This window comes from Labeo rohita, chromosome 16 (genome assembly GCF_022985175.1).
Source record: "Labeo rohita strain BAU-BD-2019 chromosome 16, IGBB_LRoh.1.0, whole genome shotgun sequence".
Classification (NCBI taxonomy): domain Eukaryota; kingdom Metazoa; phylum Chordata; class Actinopteri; order Cypriniformes; family Cyprinidae; genus Labeo; species Labeo rohita.
Window position 1 is genome coordinate 30,925,630 of NC_066884.1, and position 17,809 is coordinate 30,943,438.

At 44.6% G+C, this 17,809-nt stretch overlaps 1 protein-coding gene across 1 annotated transcript in view; it reads left to right on the top strand.

The window, feature by feature from the left end:
• The window catches only part of LOC127177872 (F-actin-uncapping protein LRRC16A), a 426,319-nt gene that overhangs the window by 108,966 nt on the left and 299,544 nt on the right, over positions 1 to 17,809 (top strand). Inside the window, exon 9 of the mRNA XM_051130392.1 lies at positions 1,517 to 1,592. Within this exon, the coding sequence (XP_050986349.1) occupies positions 1,517 to 1,592 (76 nt within the window). The remainder of the gene's footprint in view (positions 1 to 1,516; positions 1,593 to 17,809) is intronic.

Sequence of the window (17,809 nt, forward strand, 5' to 3'; positions counted from 1 at the left end):
ACTGCACCTCTAAAGACCCCTCTGTCAAGCTCCTGAAGTTTGCTGACGACACCACGGTTATCGGCCTCATTCGGGACGGTGACGAGTCTGCCTACAGACAGGAGGTAAAAGAGCTGGCTGTCTGGTGCAGTCACAACAACCTGGAGCTGAACAAGCTTAAAACTGTAGAGATGAAAGTGGACTTCAGGAGGAACCCCCCTGCACTTTCCTCACTCACCATCATGGACAGCACTGTGGCTACAGTGGAGAAATTCAAGTTCCTGGGATGTTTCATCTCCCAGGACCTGAAGTGGGTCACTCACATTGACTCCATTGTTAAAAAGGCCCAACAAAGGTTGTACTTCCTTCGCCAGCTGAAGAAGTTTAACCTACCACAGGAGTTGCTGAGACAGTTCTACTCAGCCGTCATCAAGTCTGTTCTGTGCACATCAATAACTGTCTGGTTTGGTTCAGCTGCAAAATCAGACATCAGAAGATTGCAGAGAATGGTCCGGACTGCTGAGAGGATTATTGGTGCTCCCCTGCCCACCCTTCAGGAACTATATACATCCAGAGTGAGGAAAAGAGCTCAGAAAATCACTCTGGACCCCTCGCACCCAAGCCATCCCCTCTTTGAACTCTTACCATCCGGCCGGCGCTACAGAGCCCCAAATATCAGGACTACCAGACGCATGAACAGTTTTTTCCCCCAGGCAATCCACCTTATGAACAGTTAAAATGTTCCTCCCATTGTGCAATAAAAATTTGTAGAATAATCTGACATCTACTGCTACCACCTCCACCCTAATACTCCCCTAACACATCCCTGCATTCCATCCTATCACACATAGCACAACTGTACATACCACCTAGTTATTTGTCAATTTATTTTTTACAAATTATAATTATTATATTCTATTTTATTTTGGTCTATTTATATTCTATTTATGTTCTATGTGTATTTTTCTTATTCTCTTATTTTTATTGTCTGTGCGTTGTTGTCTCTGTGTACTGGAAGCTAATAACACTGAAACAAATTCCTTGTATGCGCAAGCATACTTGGCAATAAAGCTCTTTCTGATTCTGATTCTGATTCTGATTATCCATTGCTGTAAGCAGTAGCTGTATAAGTAGGATGGTTTGTTGGTATTTTTTTATCAACTAAAAAACAATACAAAATATTCAAAAAGAGGGCAAGGGCAAATGAACGTATTTATTATGGCAGTGCATCAAAATTCATTGTCATCGGTTTGAACATCTTACACACCATCTACACGTGGTAGGGAGAAGTTGTACATTTCTTTCATGGCAACTCACATTTTGAAAATGCGAACATTTTCATGAATTTGAAAGTTAACATCAGAATGGCTTTACGAACAATTTACACAAAAATTTGTTCTGCTCGTGTTTCATGAATGAGGCCTGTTGTGTGGATCTATATAAAACATTGTAAAATTGAATTAGGATTGTCAACATAATAAAAACAAGCTGTGAGTGAGGATGACATTAGCATGCATGTGCATGTTTGTGTGTGCAGGGATTTGGTGGCCATAATTGCTGTTCTGGAATACAACCAGTGGTTCACCAAGCTATCCTCAAAGGATTATAAACTGGTGAGTTAATATATCTTCCCAAATAATGAACATGACACATGTACTGTTAGGTAATGACAACAGATCATTCAAATATGCCATGTCATTCCTAAAAACATCTACAATCACAGGGCACAGTGCTGATGTAGAATAATGATCTATATTACAAAATGTGAAAGAATCAGCTATATGCCTTCGCATGTGACGTTATTTGAATATTTCAGCGTGACATACCTTTCAGTGTGACGTGTCATGTTAGAATATGTTCTAGGTGACGGCATTACACGTTGGAGTAAAAATATATTTTTTTAAACCAGTTAATTGAAATGAACAAACCTGTTTGTGGAAATGTTCAAGTATTGGTCGCTGCAGGGTAGAGTAAAAGTAGGGTAATAACTATATTAATAAATCTATTAAAAATAACTACATACACAGCCAGTCAAAAGTTTTGGACAGTAAGTTTTTATGTTTTTTAAAAGTCTGTTCTGCTCACCAAGCCTGCATTTATTTGATCCAAAATACGGCAAAAGCAGGAATGTTGTGAAATATTTTTACTATTTAAAATAACTGCTTTCTATTTGAATATATTTTAAAATGTAATGTATTCCTGTTATCAAAGCTAAATTTTCAGCATCATTACTCCAGTCTTCAGTGTCACATAGAAATCATTCTAATATGCTGATTTTCTGTTTATTATTATTATTATTGTCATCAATATTTAAAACAGTTGAGTATGGTTTTTTCAGGATTCTTTAATGAATGGAAAGATCCAAAGATCAGCATTTATCTGAAATATAAGTTTGAAGTTTGTTATGATAGAGACATTTATAATGTTACAAAGGTTTCCTATCGATATTTCACTCGTACTATGTCGCTTAGACGCTATGGGGTCTTTTTTTCTTTTTTCTCTGATAATGAAGCCTTTTTCTGACAAGGACCAGTGAAAGGGAGCACATTGGTTCATGCAGTTAAAAAAAAAAAATGAACCAATGGCTCGGCAGCAAAGCTGCATGAGCCAATAGCCACGAAGCCCGCTCGGCATCTGGCTGTATAAGCAAACATTCTGGCACAGGATCCTCAGATATCCTCAGCTCTTTCAGCAACGACTTCATCTTTGCTCTACGAAACTCAAAGCCTTCGCCATTTAACAAGCCTTTGCAGCAGAACAAGACCCTCTTTCTAAGAGCATTCTTTCCATCAGTGTTGTTTCAAATGCCACACCATTACTGTCACTCATGCAGGGCCCCCCTGCACACCGCTGACCGTCACGGGGAGTGTGCTTCATGCTTGGAGAAAGTCCACGCTAAAACGACACTCACGTTTCGTTTATGAGTCTCTCCTCTCTGCGCTCATGGATAGCTTTTTTTTTTTTAGAAATCGACTCTGCCCCTCGGGCCCTTCCATTTTCTTTCTCCCAGGAGCCTGTGAGGAAAAAACAGCGGGGCAGAGGCTCAGCCCCCGCATGCCTCACCCTCTCCACACAGAGAGGCTTCTCCCGTCCTCTATTCTCACTCACACCAGCGTCCCTCTGCTGCCGTGAGCAACCTGGTCTTCTTCGGTGGGAGCGGCCTCAGAGGCGGAGGAGCTGTAGGGCTCATCTAATGACCCCAGGCCCTCTATCGTCTTCATGACCATGGTGTCCTACATAAATCACCAGGAAGGGCTCCCCTCGAAGTGCTTTTTCATTCTAGTGGAGCACCTCTTGGAATGGGGTCCGGTCAACTTTTCTTGTATGCTGAGAGCAACGCATGTGCCGGGCAGACTGCACCAAGGAGCAGACATGCTGTCAATGAGCAATGTCTTCTCAGAAGAGTGGATGCTTCATCCGCAGACGGTTCTGAAAATCTGGGAGATCTCTGGCAAGGCGGAGGTGGACCGCTTCACCTCAAAAGACAACTCTCAGTGCCCAACTTATTATTCGAAGGACAGGGATGCATTGACCCATGACTGGCCCAACCTCCTCCTCTATGCTTTTCCCCCGATCACACTTATCCCTCAGGTAATCAGGCATGTTCTTCTAGTGGCCCCACTCTGGAGGAACCAGAATTGGCTCTCGGAGCTGTCCCAGCTGCTTATAACGGCCCCATGGCCCATTTTATTGGTTTATTTGAACAGTGAGAGACAAAAAAAAAAAAAGCACATTTAAAAAAAAGTTATACATTTTAATGAGTGAAGTATTTGACCCCTTTGCAAAACATGACTTAGTACTTGGTGCCAAAACCCTTGTTGGCAATCACAGAGGTCAGACGTTTCTTGTAGTTGGCCACCAGATTTGCACAAATCTCAGGAGGGATTTTGTCCCACCCCTCTTTGCAGATCCTTTTCAAGTCATTAAGGTTTCAAGGCTGACGTTTGGCAACTCGAACCTTCAGCTCCCTCCACAGATTTTCTATGGGATTAAGGTCTGGAGACTGGCTAGGCCACTCCTTCTTCTTGAGCCACTCCTTTGTTGCATTGGCCATGTGTTTTGGGTCATTGTCATGCTGGAATACCCATCCACGACCCGTTTTCAATGCCCTGGCTGAGGGAAGTAGGTTCAATTTGACAGTACATCATCCCTTTAATGCGGTGCAGCTGCTCCTGTCCCCTTAGCAGAAAAACACCAACAAAGCATAATATTTCCACCTCCATGTTTGACCCTGTTCAGACCCGAGAAATGCCTTAAATGTACTACCCGGACCCGACGCAGACCTGACCATTAATCGAAAGTTGGACCCAAACCCGGCTGGGAAGACACAGACCCGTCTGCACCTGATCGGCACATATTGCACAGCAAACTTCTATTAACAAGTCAATGAGCAAGAACAAACTTTTTGGCTTACCTACTGTTAGCCTTCTCCCTGACCGCGATGCATACAATTCTCCCTGCCAATAAATTTCTATCCATGTTACGCTGTTTCTCTCTCTTGCAGACTGAAAGACTTCTCAGTCCACTCATTATTCCATCTTCAAAAGTCTACTTACTGTCATGCTTAGGTTTCCAATTTCCAAAATACCATTTATCAATAAAATTTCTCGTGTTGACAAACTCTTTTTCCATTTAACTTTAGCAAAAAATCTATATCTCAAGGGTTTTTTTTTTCATCTCTTTTTATTTTATTTATCAGTGCCACCATATGTACAGGCATACAGAGTTTATCTTCTCTCTCTTCAAGTGTTTACAAGTGTTTATAAAGTGTTTTGTCAGAGCCATATAGAAGTTTTATAAAAAATAAATCTGATGATTGATGCTCAGGAGGGTCTTTTTCATGCTAACTGGGGTCAGACACACAGCCTGCTCGTGTGGGAAAGGTGGGATCTTCTGTGCCCATGTGTTATTTTGGGTCTCAAATCGGCCTAAAAAGTTGTTGAGGCTGTTAATCACAGATATGTCACTGTCACAGGTTCACGGTAGGGCTTTATAGTTTGTCAGAGTTTGGATGCCTTGCCAGAGACTCTGTGTTTCTCTGGTGTTGTTGAAATGTCCAGATATTTTATTGCTGTATTGTTGTTTTACTTCCCTAATTCCATGGGATAAGTTGGCTCTTGCTTTTGCTAGGCCTGCAGTGTCACCGGATCTAAAGGCTGCATCCCTGTGCATTTTTCCTCTCAACCTTGTTTTTTGGTTAGCCTAAATAGTGGTGATTTTCCTGTATGTGATGTCATAAGTGCACTTTGAGATATGAGCAGTAACAGCTTTTGTGACATTTTTCTATGTCTGTCTGATTGTTGTAAGTTGCTGCTTCTTTAAAGATGTTCCAATCGGTTGTGTCAAAGCAGTCTTTAGTGGCAGACTGGTCCCCCTTTGGCCACACACGTAACTCCTCCTTGGTTGGTCTGGTGACTCTTACCTTCGGTCTGTACACAGGTCTGAGCATGATTGTGATGTGGTCAAAGAGTCCAAGGTGGGGGAGGGGGAGGCTTTGTATGCTCCTTTGCTGTTTGTATATGCCAGGTCCAATATATTATTGCCCCTTGTGGGAAAGTCAACATACTGATGATGTTTTGGTAAGAAAAACTTCAAATCTACGTGATTAAAGTCCCCAGCAGTAATGAAAAAATCTGTCTGGGTGGGCTGTCTGTTGCTCGCTGATAGCCTGGTAAAGTTCACTGAGTGCATCAATTTGGTCACTGTTGTTAGTGCTGTAAATGTAAACAGTGAAGAGTAAAATCGCTGTAACTTCCCTCGGTGGGCAGAAGGGTCTGCACTTGATGATAAACTCTACCAGCGCAGAACAGCAATTACGGACAACAACAGCATTTTGGCACCAAGCATCACTGATATAAACACAAACTTCCCCGCTGCGAGTCTTTCCTCCCTCAACACAGACTCGGTCAGCACGGTAGCATGTTAGGCCAGCTAGCTGGATGACACAGTCCGGTATGTTGGCATTTAACCACGTCTCCATAAAGATGAAAACACAGCATTCTCTCACCTCAGAGCAGGCGAGGTCGGTGCTTTAGTCAGCCAGCGGAATATACCAAGGGCCTGAAGTTCCTCAGATACGGTGTTGTCCAAGATGTGGTTTATTGTCCTAGTTTCAGTTTTCAACAGGAAATGGTGACTGTATTTAACTTGAGACAAAGATGACGGGCGAACTGTACGAACATGAGGAAAATGCTCAATTAAACACAGATGTCAGGGAGAAAGGGGCTGCTGCGTCCCCTTGCGCCGTCATCTTCGATAGTTCAAATGTCGCAAAAATTTGTTTGGAAACACTTTTTGTGGAGAAAGGGGGCTTTAACACAAATAAATGTGGTGTCACACCATGCTAGAATTAGCCTATAGGCAGCGTAGTTCAAAAGCGCATTAAATCATATTCATATTATTAAATTATCTCATTTTTATCTTATATATAGTAAGAAAAAAACAAGTTACCTTTTAAATATACATATCTTAATTTGATGTTCCTTTAGTAAGTTAGCAAGTTAAAATGTATTCATTTTGTAAAAAAAAAAAAAAAGTAAAAAATTACATTAATTTTGGCTTGTTAGCTTATATTTTCATTCTTGTTTTGTTCTCAGTTCTGTTCATTGAATTGAATTTAAAGGATTTGTTGTGGAGTGAGGGGAAGTAAAATAGCATGGTTTTTCAGTATGTTTGGCTGACTGTATTTTATTATGACAATGAACAGGCTGCGTTGTCAAGTTAACTTGCTTAACTGCGCGCCAGAGGCGCAGGCACGATCACCTGATTTTTTTTTTTTTTTTTTCCTCTTGTAAAAAGTGGAAACAACTTACAATACTCTTACGAAACAACTTCTTTTGTGGTCATATAAGAGTAAGACATTATTCAAAACTATTTTAAATATTTCTTTTATTTGTGTACATTCACAATAAAAACAAAACATTCTGCTTTTGTAAAATAAAGGAAACAAACAGGATGCAGCTTTCTCAAGAGCGCATCACAAAAATGAAAAAAATTCTGCATATAGGCTGCTACTTGTTGCACAGTTTTTTTTTTCTTTTGTTTTGTTAATTTATTAATTATTGAGAAAAATATATATTTTGCATATAAGCCTGTACATTTATCTTATATATAGCTTTATTATGTTTTTCTCTATTCGCAGAAGCGCTGCAGGTGTGTGATGTGACCATGTGAATCCTCATGTTCTGTTGTTTATGCTGCGTTTTGTGTGTATAAAATTAATCCCTGGAATTTTTATTTTTTTGTTTTTTAATGGGTCATAGCCACGTAATTTAATTGTAATTGAAAATAATCTTGTTGGTTAACGGTTAACTGTAACGTTGTGAGTGAGACGAGAGGCGAGCGGATCCAAATGCGAGCTTTTATTTAATGGACGAGACAGAGACATGGTCAAAAACAGGCAGGGTCAGAACAATAGCAAACGGGTATAACAAAGGCAAAACGTGGGGATAGTCCGTGTAGCAGGCGTGGGTCAATCTGTGGCGAACATAATCTGTTAGGAGGCGAGACGTGAGAATAATCCGTGAAACGAGCGAGTAGTCCATAGGCAGGCGGCGAGACAGTCGAGGCGAGATGGCCAGGCGAGAAAGCTATACACGGGGAACTCGGGAACTCAGGAACAAGGGAACTGGAAACTAGGAACTAGGAAAACAATGATAATCACAATGATAACAACAACAATACAGAATACTCCGTCACAACAGGATCCAGCAGCTTCACCCCCCGGACATTCGACAGGTATGGACTCAGATCGCATTCTCTTTAGATTAAAACAAGGACCACGCACACTCGAGCAATATATCCGTGAGTTTCTGGCCATTTCAAATTATTCTACCCTCCCGGACTGTATTATCATTGAGATTTTCTGCGATGGCATAAATCAGCCGTTAAGGGGGGAGGCTGAGACGCGAGGGTCCGCGCTCATCATTAGCCGCTTTTCTGGACTATGCTTTGCTCACTGTGGGCTCATGTTTTACCGTGGGTGTCGCGGAGGAGGAACGCGACATCCCAGTACTGCCGGCCGCGCAATCCGCTTGTGAATTGGCGGCTACAACGGAGCCAGTTCTCAAAATGGCGGCCGCGCCAGAGCATGCTATGGCGGCGACAGCGGTGCCCGTTCGCAAAATGGCGGCCGCGCCGGTGCGCGCTCACAAGATGGCAGCGACGGCGGAGCCCGTTCACAAAATGGCGGCGAGAGCGACATCTGGTGGTGAGTGGACCGCAGGTCACCGACCAGATTCATGACAGTTAACAATGACGTAACGACCGTCGGTTGTCGGTTAGAAGAAATAAAATAACCAAAATGAGTATTCCTATTTCCAATATAGTCTAATAATAGTAATGGCATAGTAAAGTTAAAGTCAATCAGAAAAAATATTAATACAACTGCACACGTTTATGAATATTGCTTGATGTGAAAGTATCTACTGTAAATAGTCTAGGCCTAACTAAGTAGGATACAAAAAAATAAAATTAAATAAGTCAGGACATTTGTCAGGCTAATAAAATAATTTTATGTAGGCCTATACAATTAGCCTGTAATAAAGTTTTGTTTCAAATGGATGAAGAACAGGCTACTAGCCAATGTAATTTGGGCAATCTGTTAAATTATTAATGGAAACATTCTGGCTTACCATTTTATCGGTAAAAAGCCAGTTGGATGGAAACAGGCTGGAGACGGCAGTTTTTTTTACGCATATTCTCTTTGTCCATAACAACACATCACAAAAAACTGGATGGAAATTTGACAGGTGCGGTGTTCTCAGATCGACTCACAATGTTAAACAGTGAAGACCTCTACTCTCCACTTCATTCAGAGCACAGGTCATTACGCTCTCTGCGCTTCCCGCCTTTGAGGACCAAGAGTTGAATTTACTCTGCCCTGTCAGGGCACTGAGAATTTACATTGAGCGTTCCGCCCTGTTTAGACAGTCGAAACTTTGTTCAGTTGCACCAAAGGGACTTTCCAGATGGATAGCTGACAATATATCACTAGCATACTTGGGCATACAATGCCCTATTGAAGTACAAGGGTACAGGTTTTATAACCTGGATGTCCCTGCCTTACTGCATAGTTCGCCCTCACCTGCTATAGGCAGGACAAAATGCCTCTGTATGTGTTTTGTCATATATTTGTATATCACATATCACACGATATCACACAGGCAGCAAGAGCAATATGACACGAGTGCTGATTTTGTCCTGATCTGTCATGAGCTTAAATGATTTTATATATTTCAGTAAATAAGTTGATATTGTGTTATATTTTAAACACAACATTGTGTTTTTGCTAAATTTTGCAGAGAACATATTATATTTGAAGCCGTAGCACAGGGTTTTCAAACCGGTCCTGGAAGCACCCCCGCCCTGCACATTTTGCATGTCTCCCTTATCAGACACACCCAATTCATGCTGTGCAGCCTCTACTAACAAGCTGATGAGCTGAATCAGGTGTGTTAGAAAATCGATTCAAAGGCTCATTCATAAAGAGAGCCATTTACTTAATTCCTGAATGATCCTGAAGGATTAAGTTCCAATCAACAAGAAATGTTACAAATCTACCTACAGTATACTGTCTGTGTCTGTATTGTCTAAATGCAATGTAAGGAAGATAGTTTAAGTGGTCAAAGACTCTCCAAAGGTCACAGCTGGATAACTGTGAAAAATATTTGAGTTTTGGGGTCAGAAAGCCTTATAATCGGCCATATAGTTGGATCTTCTAACAGAACAATGATCCAAAAGGACCATCAAAACCAACAAAAAATGGGTCACTGAGCACAAAACGAAGGTTCTGCCATGGTCGTCCCAGTTTCCTGACTTGAACCCTATAGAAAACTGAAGAGGAGAGAGTTTATCATGGAGCTGGGAATCTGAAGGATCTGGAGAGATTCTGTATGAAGGAATGGTCTCTGATCTCTCGTCAGGTTTTTTCCAAACTCATCAAGACAGACTCATACCTGTTAAATTGGAAAAAAAAGAGGTTGCAAAAAGTATTGAATAGAAGGGTGCCATTAATTGTGACCAATGAGTATTAGAGAAAAAGATCAAAATGATTAACAGCCCTGCTGAAAAAAACATCTTAAACCAGCTTAAACTGGTCAAGCTGGTTTAAGCTGGTCTCCCAGCCTGGTCATAGCTGGTTTATCAAGTTGGTTTTAGAGGGGTTTTGACCACTTTTTTTAGCTGGTCTTAGCTGGTCTTAGCTGGTTTTAGCTGGTCAAAATGTTTGTTTGATTGATCGATCAATTGATTAACTTGCTTAAACCAACTAAAACCAGCCTGGTCAGGCTGGGAGACCAGCTAAAACCAGCTACTTCCAGCTTAAACCAACTAAAACCAGCCTGGTCAGGCTGGGAGACCAGCTAAAACCAGCTACTTCCAGCTAAGATTATCAGATTATGCTTTAAGCATTTTTTTGTTAAAGATGTTGTTTTGTTTTGTTTTGTTTTTTTCTCCTAGTGTTTCAGTTACAGGTGATTGTTATTTATTATATAAAGACTGTGTTTGTTTCATTTATATTTTGTGTAAAGTCTATTCAATACCGAAACACTTGTTAAAAATAAAACAGCGGACTATATTTGGTCATACAACTATGGTGAATATATTTCTTCAGACAATAATTTAATCTGATTTGAGTTCTATGCTGAGTTTTTTTGAGTGCTAGCTTGATTTTATGCTATACTTTATACTACAATTTATTTGTGAAACCACTTTAATGATTTTGTTTTAGACTCTTCTCAGATATATTATCATTAACAACTAGAAAATTTAAGCTGTATCATCTAGCCTACCTGATTATAATACTAAACTTAGCTTGAATTGAACTATGTCAGTAAGTGAAACAAACTGATTAATTTGTAATTAGGTCAAATGGTCAGGCTGGGAGACCAACTAAAACCAGCTACTTCCAGCTAAAACCAGCCTGGCCAGGCTGGGAGACCAGCTAAAACCAGCCACTTCCAGCTAAAACCAACTAAAACCAGCCTGGTCAGGCTGGGAGACCAGCTAAAACCAGCTACTTCCAGCTTAAACCAACTAAAACCAGCCTGGTCAGGCTGGGAGACCAGCTAAAACCAGCTACTTCCAGCTAAAACCAGCTACTTCCAGCCTAAACCAGCTAAAACCAGCCTGGCCAGGCTGGGAGATCAGCTAAAACCAGCTACTTCCAGCTTAAACCAGCTAAAACCAGCCTGGCCAGGCTGGGAGACCAGCTAAAACCAGCTACTTCCAGCTAAAACCAGCCTGGCCAAGCTGGGAGACCAGCTAAAACCAGCTACTTCCAGCTAAAACCAGCCTGGACAGGCTGGGAGATCAGCTAAAACCAGCCTGGACAGGCTGGGAGATCAGCTAAAACCAGCTACTTCCAGCTTAAACCAGCTAAAACCAGCCTGGCCAGGCTGGGAGACCAGCTACTTCCAGCTTAAACCAGCTAAAACCAGCCTGGCCAGGCTGGGAGACCAGCTACTTCCATCTTTAACCACCCAGGCTGGGAGACCAGCTTGACCAGTTTGGCCAGGCTGGCAGACCAGCTTGACCAGTTTGGCCAGGCTGGCAGACCAGCTTGGCCAGGCTAGGAGACCAGCTAAAACCAGCTACTTCCAGCTGAAACCAGCTTAAACCAGCCAACCAGCCCAAGCTGGTTTTAGCTGTTTTTTTTCAGCAGGGAGTGCAGATTTATTTTCACAGGCTTCATTGTTCATATCTACAAAGGGTGCCAATCATTTTGATGTATAAAAACTGGAAACACAATGTTAATCTGAAGTTTAACCTGCCTCTTGGTACGTTTAGTTTAAGCCACAATTTAGTCCTGAAGTAGCTCTAGTCTTCCTCCAGGAAATCAGCCTATTAAATTCTGGACTAAAGTCTAAGACAATTCAAAACCATGACAGAGAAAGCATATTTCTGTTAGTCTGGTTTAAAAGGGCATTTAGTCTAGGACTAGGCTTAGGAAACTGTCCCTAAGTGTAATAAATTTTATGTTTAATCAAATAAAAATATTTCCTTCTAATGCTACAGTTTGTAATGTCTACTTGATACTTTCTCTTTAAATAATCTTTTGTGGGTATTGTCACAGTCAAATTTATTTTACGATTAATTAGATTAATGATTCGACACAATGTAATTAATTAGATTCAAGGTAGGGTCATGTCGAAAGTTGTCGTAAGTTATCTAAAGTTTTCTCATTGGTGAAAGGAGCTTGCTGGCAACTGCATTAGCCAGGTGAATGCACTTGACATGCCTTCCCAATGACAGCACAAAGGCAGGGCAAAAATTTGGATTAACATTGAAGGTACAGTATGTGCCTTTTGGCCCTCTAGCCGGTAAACAACAAAAATGCATACATTTTGTGGAAGAACATTGTTTTGAACAAGCTCTGCGTGACTTTGCAGATGAATATGGTTTGCGGCACCTGCTGTCTTTAGGGTTTATTGTGATGTTTTTATCAGCTGTTTGAACTCTCATTTTCACGGCTCCCATTCACTGCATACATGTGCATGTAAGAGCTCTGAAAACTGCATATAACATGTATACATCCATCCTAAAACACATTTTAAAGGATTACAAACTAATCAACAAGTAAACTTGATATCAACAACAAAATAACAGTAATGTAATAAGAGCCTTGTATAGGGGGTGTATAGGTGATTACACTCTCAAAAATGCTGGGTTAAATACAACCATTGCGGGGTTATCTGGCAACCCAGCGCTGGGTAAATATGGGACAGAACACATTCTGGGTTATTTTGACCCAACTGTTTTTACCAAACATACTTTTTTTGTTGTTGTTTTTTAATTTAAGCTAACTATTGTTTACAAATTACTATATTGCTGTCTTAAAATGGTCTGGAAATTAAAAAAAAACACACATAATTACTAGAGGCAGCAGAAATAATCACAATATGAACACTTATTAAAGGAGAAGTCCACTTCCTGAACAGAAATTTACAAATAATTTACTCACCCCCTTGTCATTCAAGATGTTCATGTCTTTCTTTTATCAGTCGATAAGAAATTGTTTCTTGAGGAAAACATTCCCAAATTTTTCTCCATATAGTGGACTTCAATGGTGCTTCCAAAATGCATTTTAAATGCAGCTTCAAATGGCTCTAAACGATCCCAGGCAAGGAAGAAGGGTCTTATCCAGTGAAACGATCTGTCATTTTTTAAACAAATTGACAATTGCTTTACTTTTTAACCTCAAACACTCGTCTTGTCTTGTCTCTGCGATCCACATGCGTAGTCTCTGTAATCCGGGTCACTACAGTTAGGGTATGTCAAAAAACTCTTGTCTTGTTTTCTACATCGCTGTTTTACCTTTTTTTTTTTTTTGTAAAGGGCATTGGATCTTCTCTGCATGTTCACTTTATAAACACTGGGTTGGTACTTCTGCAGCGATGTAGGACAATTTTGAAGTTGGGAAAGAAAATGAGATGGGACTTTTTCGACAGAATTAGACAAGACGAGGTTAAAAAGTATATAAATTGTCAATTTGTTTTGAAAATGACCGATCGTGACTAGATAAGACCCTTCTTCCTCGGCTGCGATCGTTTAGAGCCATATGAAGCTGCATTTAAACTGCATTTTAGTTCAAGCTTTGGGGCACCATTGAAGTCCACTATATGGAGAAAAATTCAGGAATGTTTTACTCAAAAAAACATAATTTCTGATCAACTGAAGAAAGAAAGACATGAACATCTTGGATGACAAGGGGGTGAGTAAATTATCTGTAAATTTTTGTTCTGGAAGTGGACCTTAAGTAGACTCCTTTAATAAGTGTCACGGGTGAAGAAGCTTAGGTGAACAACCCCCGGAGGGTGGATTTTATTAACAATACTTGTGAGAAAAGGTGAAAGGAGAAGCTGTGAGGCTGGTGCGGCTGGTGCTCGGTGTCCTCTTCGTGAATGTGAAAGTGGGTGTCCTGCGGTGCTCCAGTGGGGCGATCGGTCACTCGCTGCTTTCTATTATGAAGAAGAACAGAGGTTAGTTTAGCCGTCACTTCAGCTCGAGTCGTCAGACTGTCTGTTTGTAGCGAGCACGCAAGAGGCAGCAGCGGTGGCCGATCGCTGGTGATGAGGACGTGCAGGTGCAGCTGGTTTGTAGCCAGGGCGACGCTGATGAGCCCGGTAACCCTCGTCACACACAGAGTATGGGCGCTGTTTTGGCCCTGGGAACGAATGGAGATAGAAGGGGTGAGATTAGGGGCGGGCGGGGAATGATCCCTGACAGACCTGCGTAAGCTGTCCAACTCCGTGAGAGCCCGTCCGTGTTAGCGTTGTCGGCCTCGGCCCGATGGCGGACTTCGAAGTGGAAGTCCTGGAGCACAAGGAACCAGCGAGTCACCCTGGCGTTGGTGTCTTTTGCTCGAGCCATCCACTGTAAGGGAGCGTGGTCGGTCACCATGGTGAACTTGCGGCCCAGGAGATAGTATCGCAGCTCCAGGACTGCCCACCGGATGGCCAGGGCTTCCCTCTCGATGGTAGCATAGGTCCTCTCAGCGGGGGACAGCTTCCTGCTGATATAAAGGATCGGATGCTCCTCACCTTCTTGGACCTGAGACAGGACCGCTCCTAATCCTGAGTCGGAAGCATCCATTTGCAGCAGGAAGGGGCAGCTGAAGTCCGGGGCACGGAGCACGGGCGCTGACGTCAGGGCCATCCGGATCCGAGCTAGAGCTTCTTCAGCGGCCAGGGTCCAGCGTATCTTCTCAAGCTGCCCCTTCCTGGTCAGATCTGTCAGGGGGGCGGCTAAGGAGGAGAAGTTAGGGATAAAACAGCGATAATAGCCCGCCAGCCCCAAAAAGGCCCGTACCTGGGACTTCGTCTCCGGTTTAGAAGCGGTGAGGATGGCGTCCACTTTCTTCTCCTGAGGGCGGATGAGGCCGCGGCCGACTTGGAAGCCCAGGTACTTGGCCTCAGACATCGCTAGGTGGCATTTACGGGGGTTGGCGGTCAGTCCAGCCTGCCGGAGCTGCGAGAGCACCCTCCGCAACCGGTCCAGGTGGTCTTCCCATGCCTCGGAATGGACCACCACGTCGTCCAGGTAGGCGGCCGCAGGAGGATGTCCATCATACGCTGAAATGTCGCGGGGGCCCCGTGGATCCCGAAGGGAAGAGTCCGGTATTGCCAGTGACCGCTGGGGGTGGAAAATGCGGTCTTTTCCTTGGCAGCAGGTGATACTTGCCAGTATCCTTTTGTCAGGTCTAGAGTGGTGATATACCCGGCTCTCCCCAGCCGGTCCAAAAGTTTGTCAACCCGAGGCATGGGGTAACTGTCGAACTGGGACACCTCGTTCAGCCGACGGAAATCGTTGCAGAAAGCGGAGGGTGCTTCATCTGTTTCACATGTTCGACCACAGTGCGGCGAGGTGCAGGCTGTTGCTCCCAAGCTTCTCTGGCAACTTCCCGGATGCCAAACATCACGTAGGGAATCATAAGGTCCCAATCCCGTCTATCCTCCGCCGCTACCCTCCGGAGCATCTGTTTTAGGGTTTGGTTAAAGCGTTCCACAAGCCCGTCCGTCTGTGGATGGTAGACCGTGGTTCTTAATTGCTTCACCCGCAACAGCCTGCAGAGATCAGCCATCAGCCGGGACATGAACGGCGTTCCCTGGTCGGTCAGGATTTCCGCCGGTATTCCAACACGACTAGCCAACAGAAACAGTTCCTGGGCGATGGCTTTCGCTGTTGTTTTCCTCAGGGGGACTGCTTCAGGGTAGCAGGTGGCGTAGTCCACGATGACCAGGATGTGCTCATGTCCACGGGCAGACTTCGGCAACAGCCCCACAAGATCCAATCCAATGCGCTCGAAGGGCACCTCAATGATGGGTAAAGGAATGAGCGGACTGGGGGAGGAGTCCTGGGCGCCGTAAGAAGGCTTTCACGTCCGCGTCCAGGCCCGGCCAGTGAAAGCGGTCCCGGATCCGCTGGATGGTGTTCACCGCTCTTAAGTGACCTGCCATCGGATGGGCATGGGCGAGCTCCAGGATGGCTTCCGTCTTGCCCCGGGGAACAACCAGAAGTTCCTTCTCCTCCCCCCTTCGCTGAGCGACACAGTACAGCAGACCCTGTTTAACCATGAAGTACGGGAGAGGATGGGGCCGAGGGAGGACGTCATTGCCATCGATAATTCGCACCTGTGACCAGCAATGCTTAAGATGATCTTCCTCCCGCTGTTCTTTGGCGAATGAGCCCCCTCCGGAAGCCTGCTGGAATACATCATAAAACAGATTAGTACTTTGGGAGGGGGACTCACCATCTCTCCCTCTGTCCGATGCTAGCAGGGCTGGGGGCGACGAAGTCCTTGTGGATGCCTATGGTGGCGGCGGTTCCCTCACGGGCTGGCGGGCTGAGTGACTGTGGCCACCAAGCGCTCGGAGCCCGGCCAATCTCTTCCGAGCAGCATGGCCACCGGAAGATCTTTTACCGACCCAGCGGGCCAGGCGCCAGGGGTGGCGGAGATGGTCACGCAGCGTGCTGGAACTTGGCGAGCGTCCCCGTGAACACAAGTAATCGGTAGCAGTGCTTTCCAGCTGAGACATGAGGGTGACCACGCTGCCAGAAGATCTGGGATTTTTAGGAAGAAAAGAGGTGGTGTTTGATGCACGATGCAGCCAGCCACGTTCGCAGTGGTGTGGTGGGTTCAGTCGTAGGCATCGGCTCGTCCTGTGGTGTGGGTACCGCCGGTCTGCTGACTGTGCGCGGGGTGCCCTCCGGCGCGCGTCGCTCCTGGACCACCCTCTGGGGAAACGGCGGCGCTCTATCCCCTGCTTCCCGATGTTGAACAGCATCCGCCAGCTCGATCGCCTCCACGAGCTCGAGGATGGTGGCTGGGTTTGTCATTCCCACCACCCGCCGGTGGGATCGCGGGAGGGCGCGGAGGAGGCGATCGATGATCACCCGTTCCACTACCTGAGCGGCGGTAGGCTCTCCCTCAAGCAGCCAATGTTGGGCAACGCGGGTGAGTTCGGCTGCCTGGGCACAGGCTGGCACCTGGGTTTTGTTTTCCCAGTCGTGGAACTGCTGGGCGGCACAAATAGGAGACAGGCCAAGCCTTGCTAAAATCTCCTGTTTCACCTCGTTGTAATTGGTGGCAAGCGCTGGGGGCATCGAGAAATGTGTGTTGTGCTTCTCCAGTCAAAAGGGGTGCCAGCGCCAGTGCCCATTCCTCGACGGCCCATCCCTCGCAAGTGGCTGTGCTCTCGAACACCTGAAGGAAAGCCTCCACATCATCATGTGCCGTCATTTTTGGAATCAGCCGGGTGGCTTGGGCTCTTGGGTCAGGTAGTGGAACGTGCTGAGCAGCGTGCAGACGGGCAGCAGCGATCTCCTCTTTGGTTTGGCTCTGCCGGGTGGCCAGATGTTCCACTATTTGCTGCTGGCGGATGCTTACCTTGGTGAGGCGTTGAAGCAGATCTTGCATTTCCATGATAGGGGAAGAGCGCACACCACTTTCCGCTATAGCCGGGAAACACAGAAAAAAAAAAAAAAAAAAAACTGTTAGTGGGTTGCTGCGCCAACGCTTATCGGTGATTCTTCATTTACATGCCTGCTTTCTCCACCAATGTCACGGGTGAAGAACCACTCGACAAGGTAGCTTAGGTGAACAACCCCTGGAGGGTGGATTGTATTAACAATCTTGCTGCTTTCTATTAGGAAGAAGAACAGAGGTTAGTTTAGCTGTCACTTCAGCTCGAGTCATGACAGACTGTCTGTTTGTAGCGAGCACGCGGCTTATAAAGCCGGGCTGGTAATGAGGCAGCAGCGGTGGGCGATCGCTGGTGATGAGGACGTGCAGGTGCAGCTGGTTTGTAGCCAGGGCGACGCTGATGAGCCC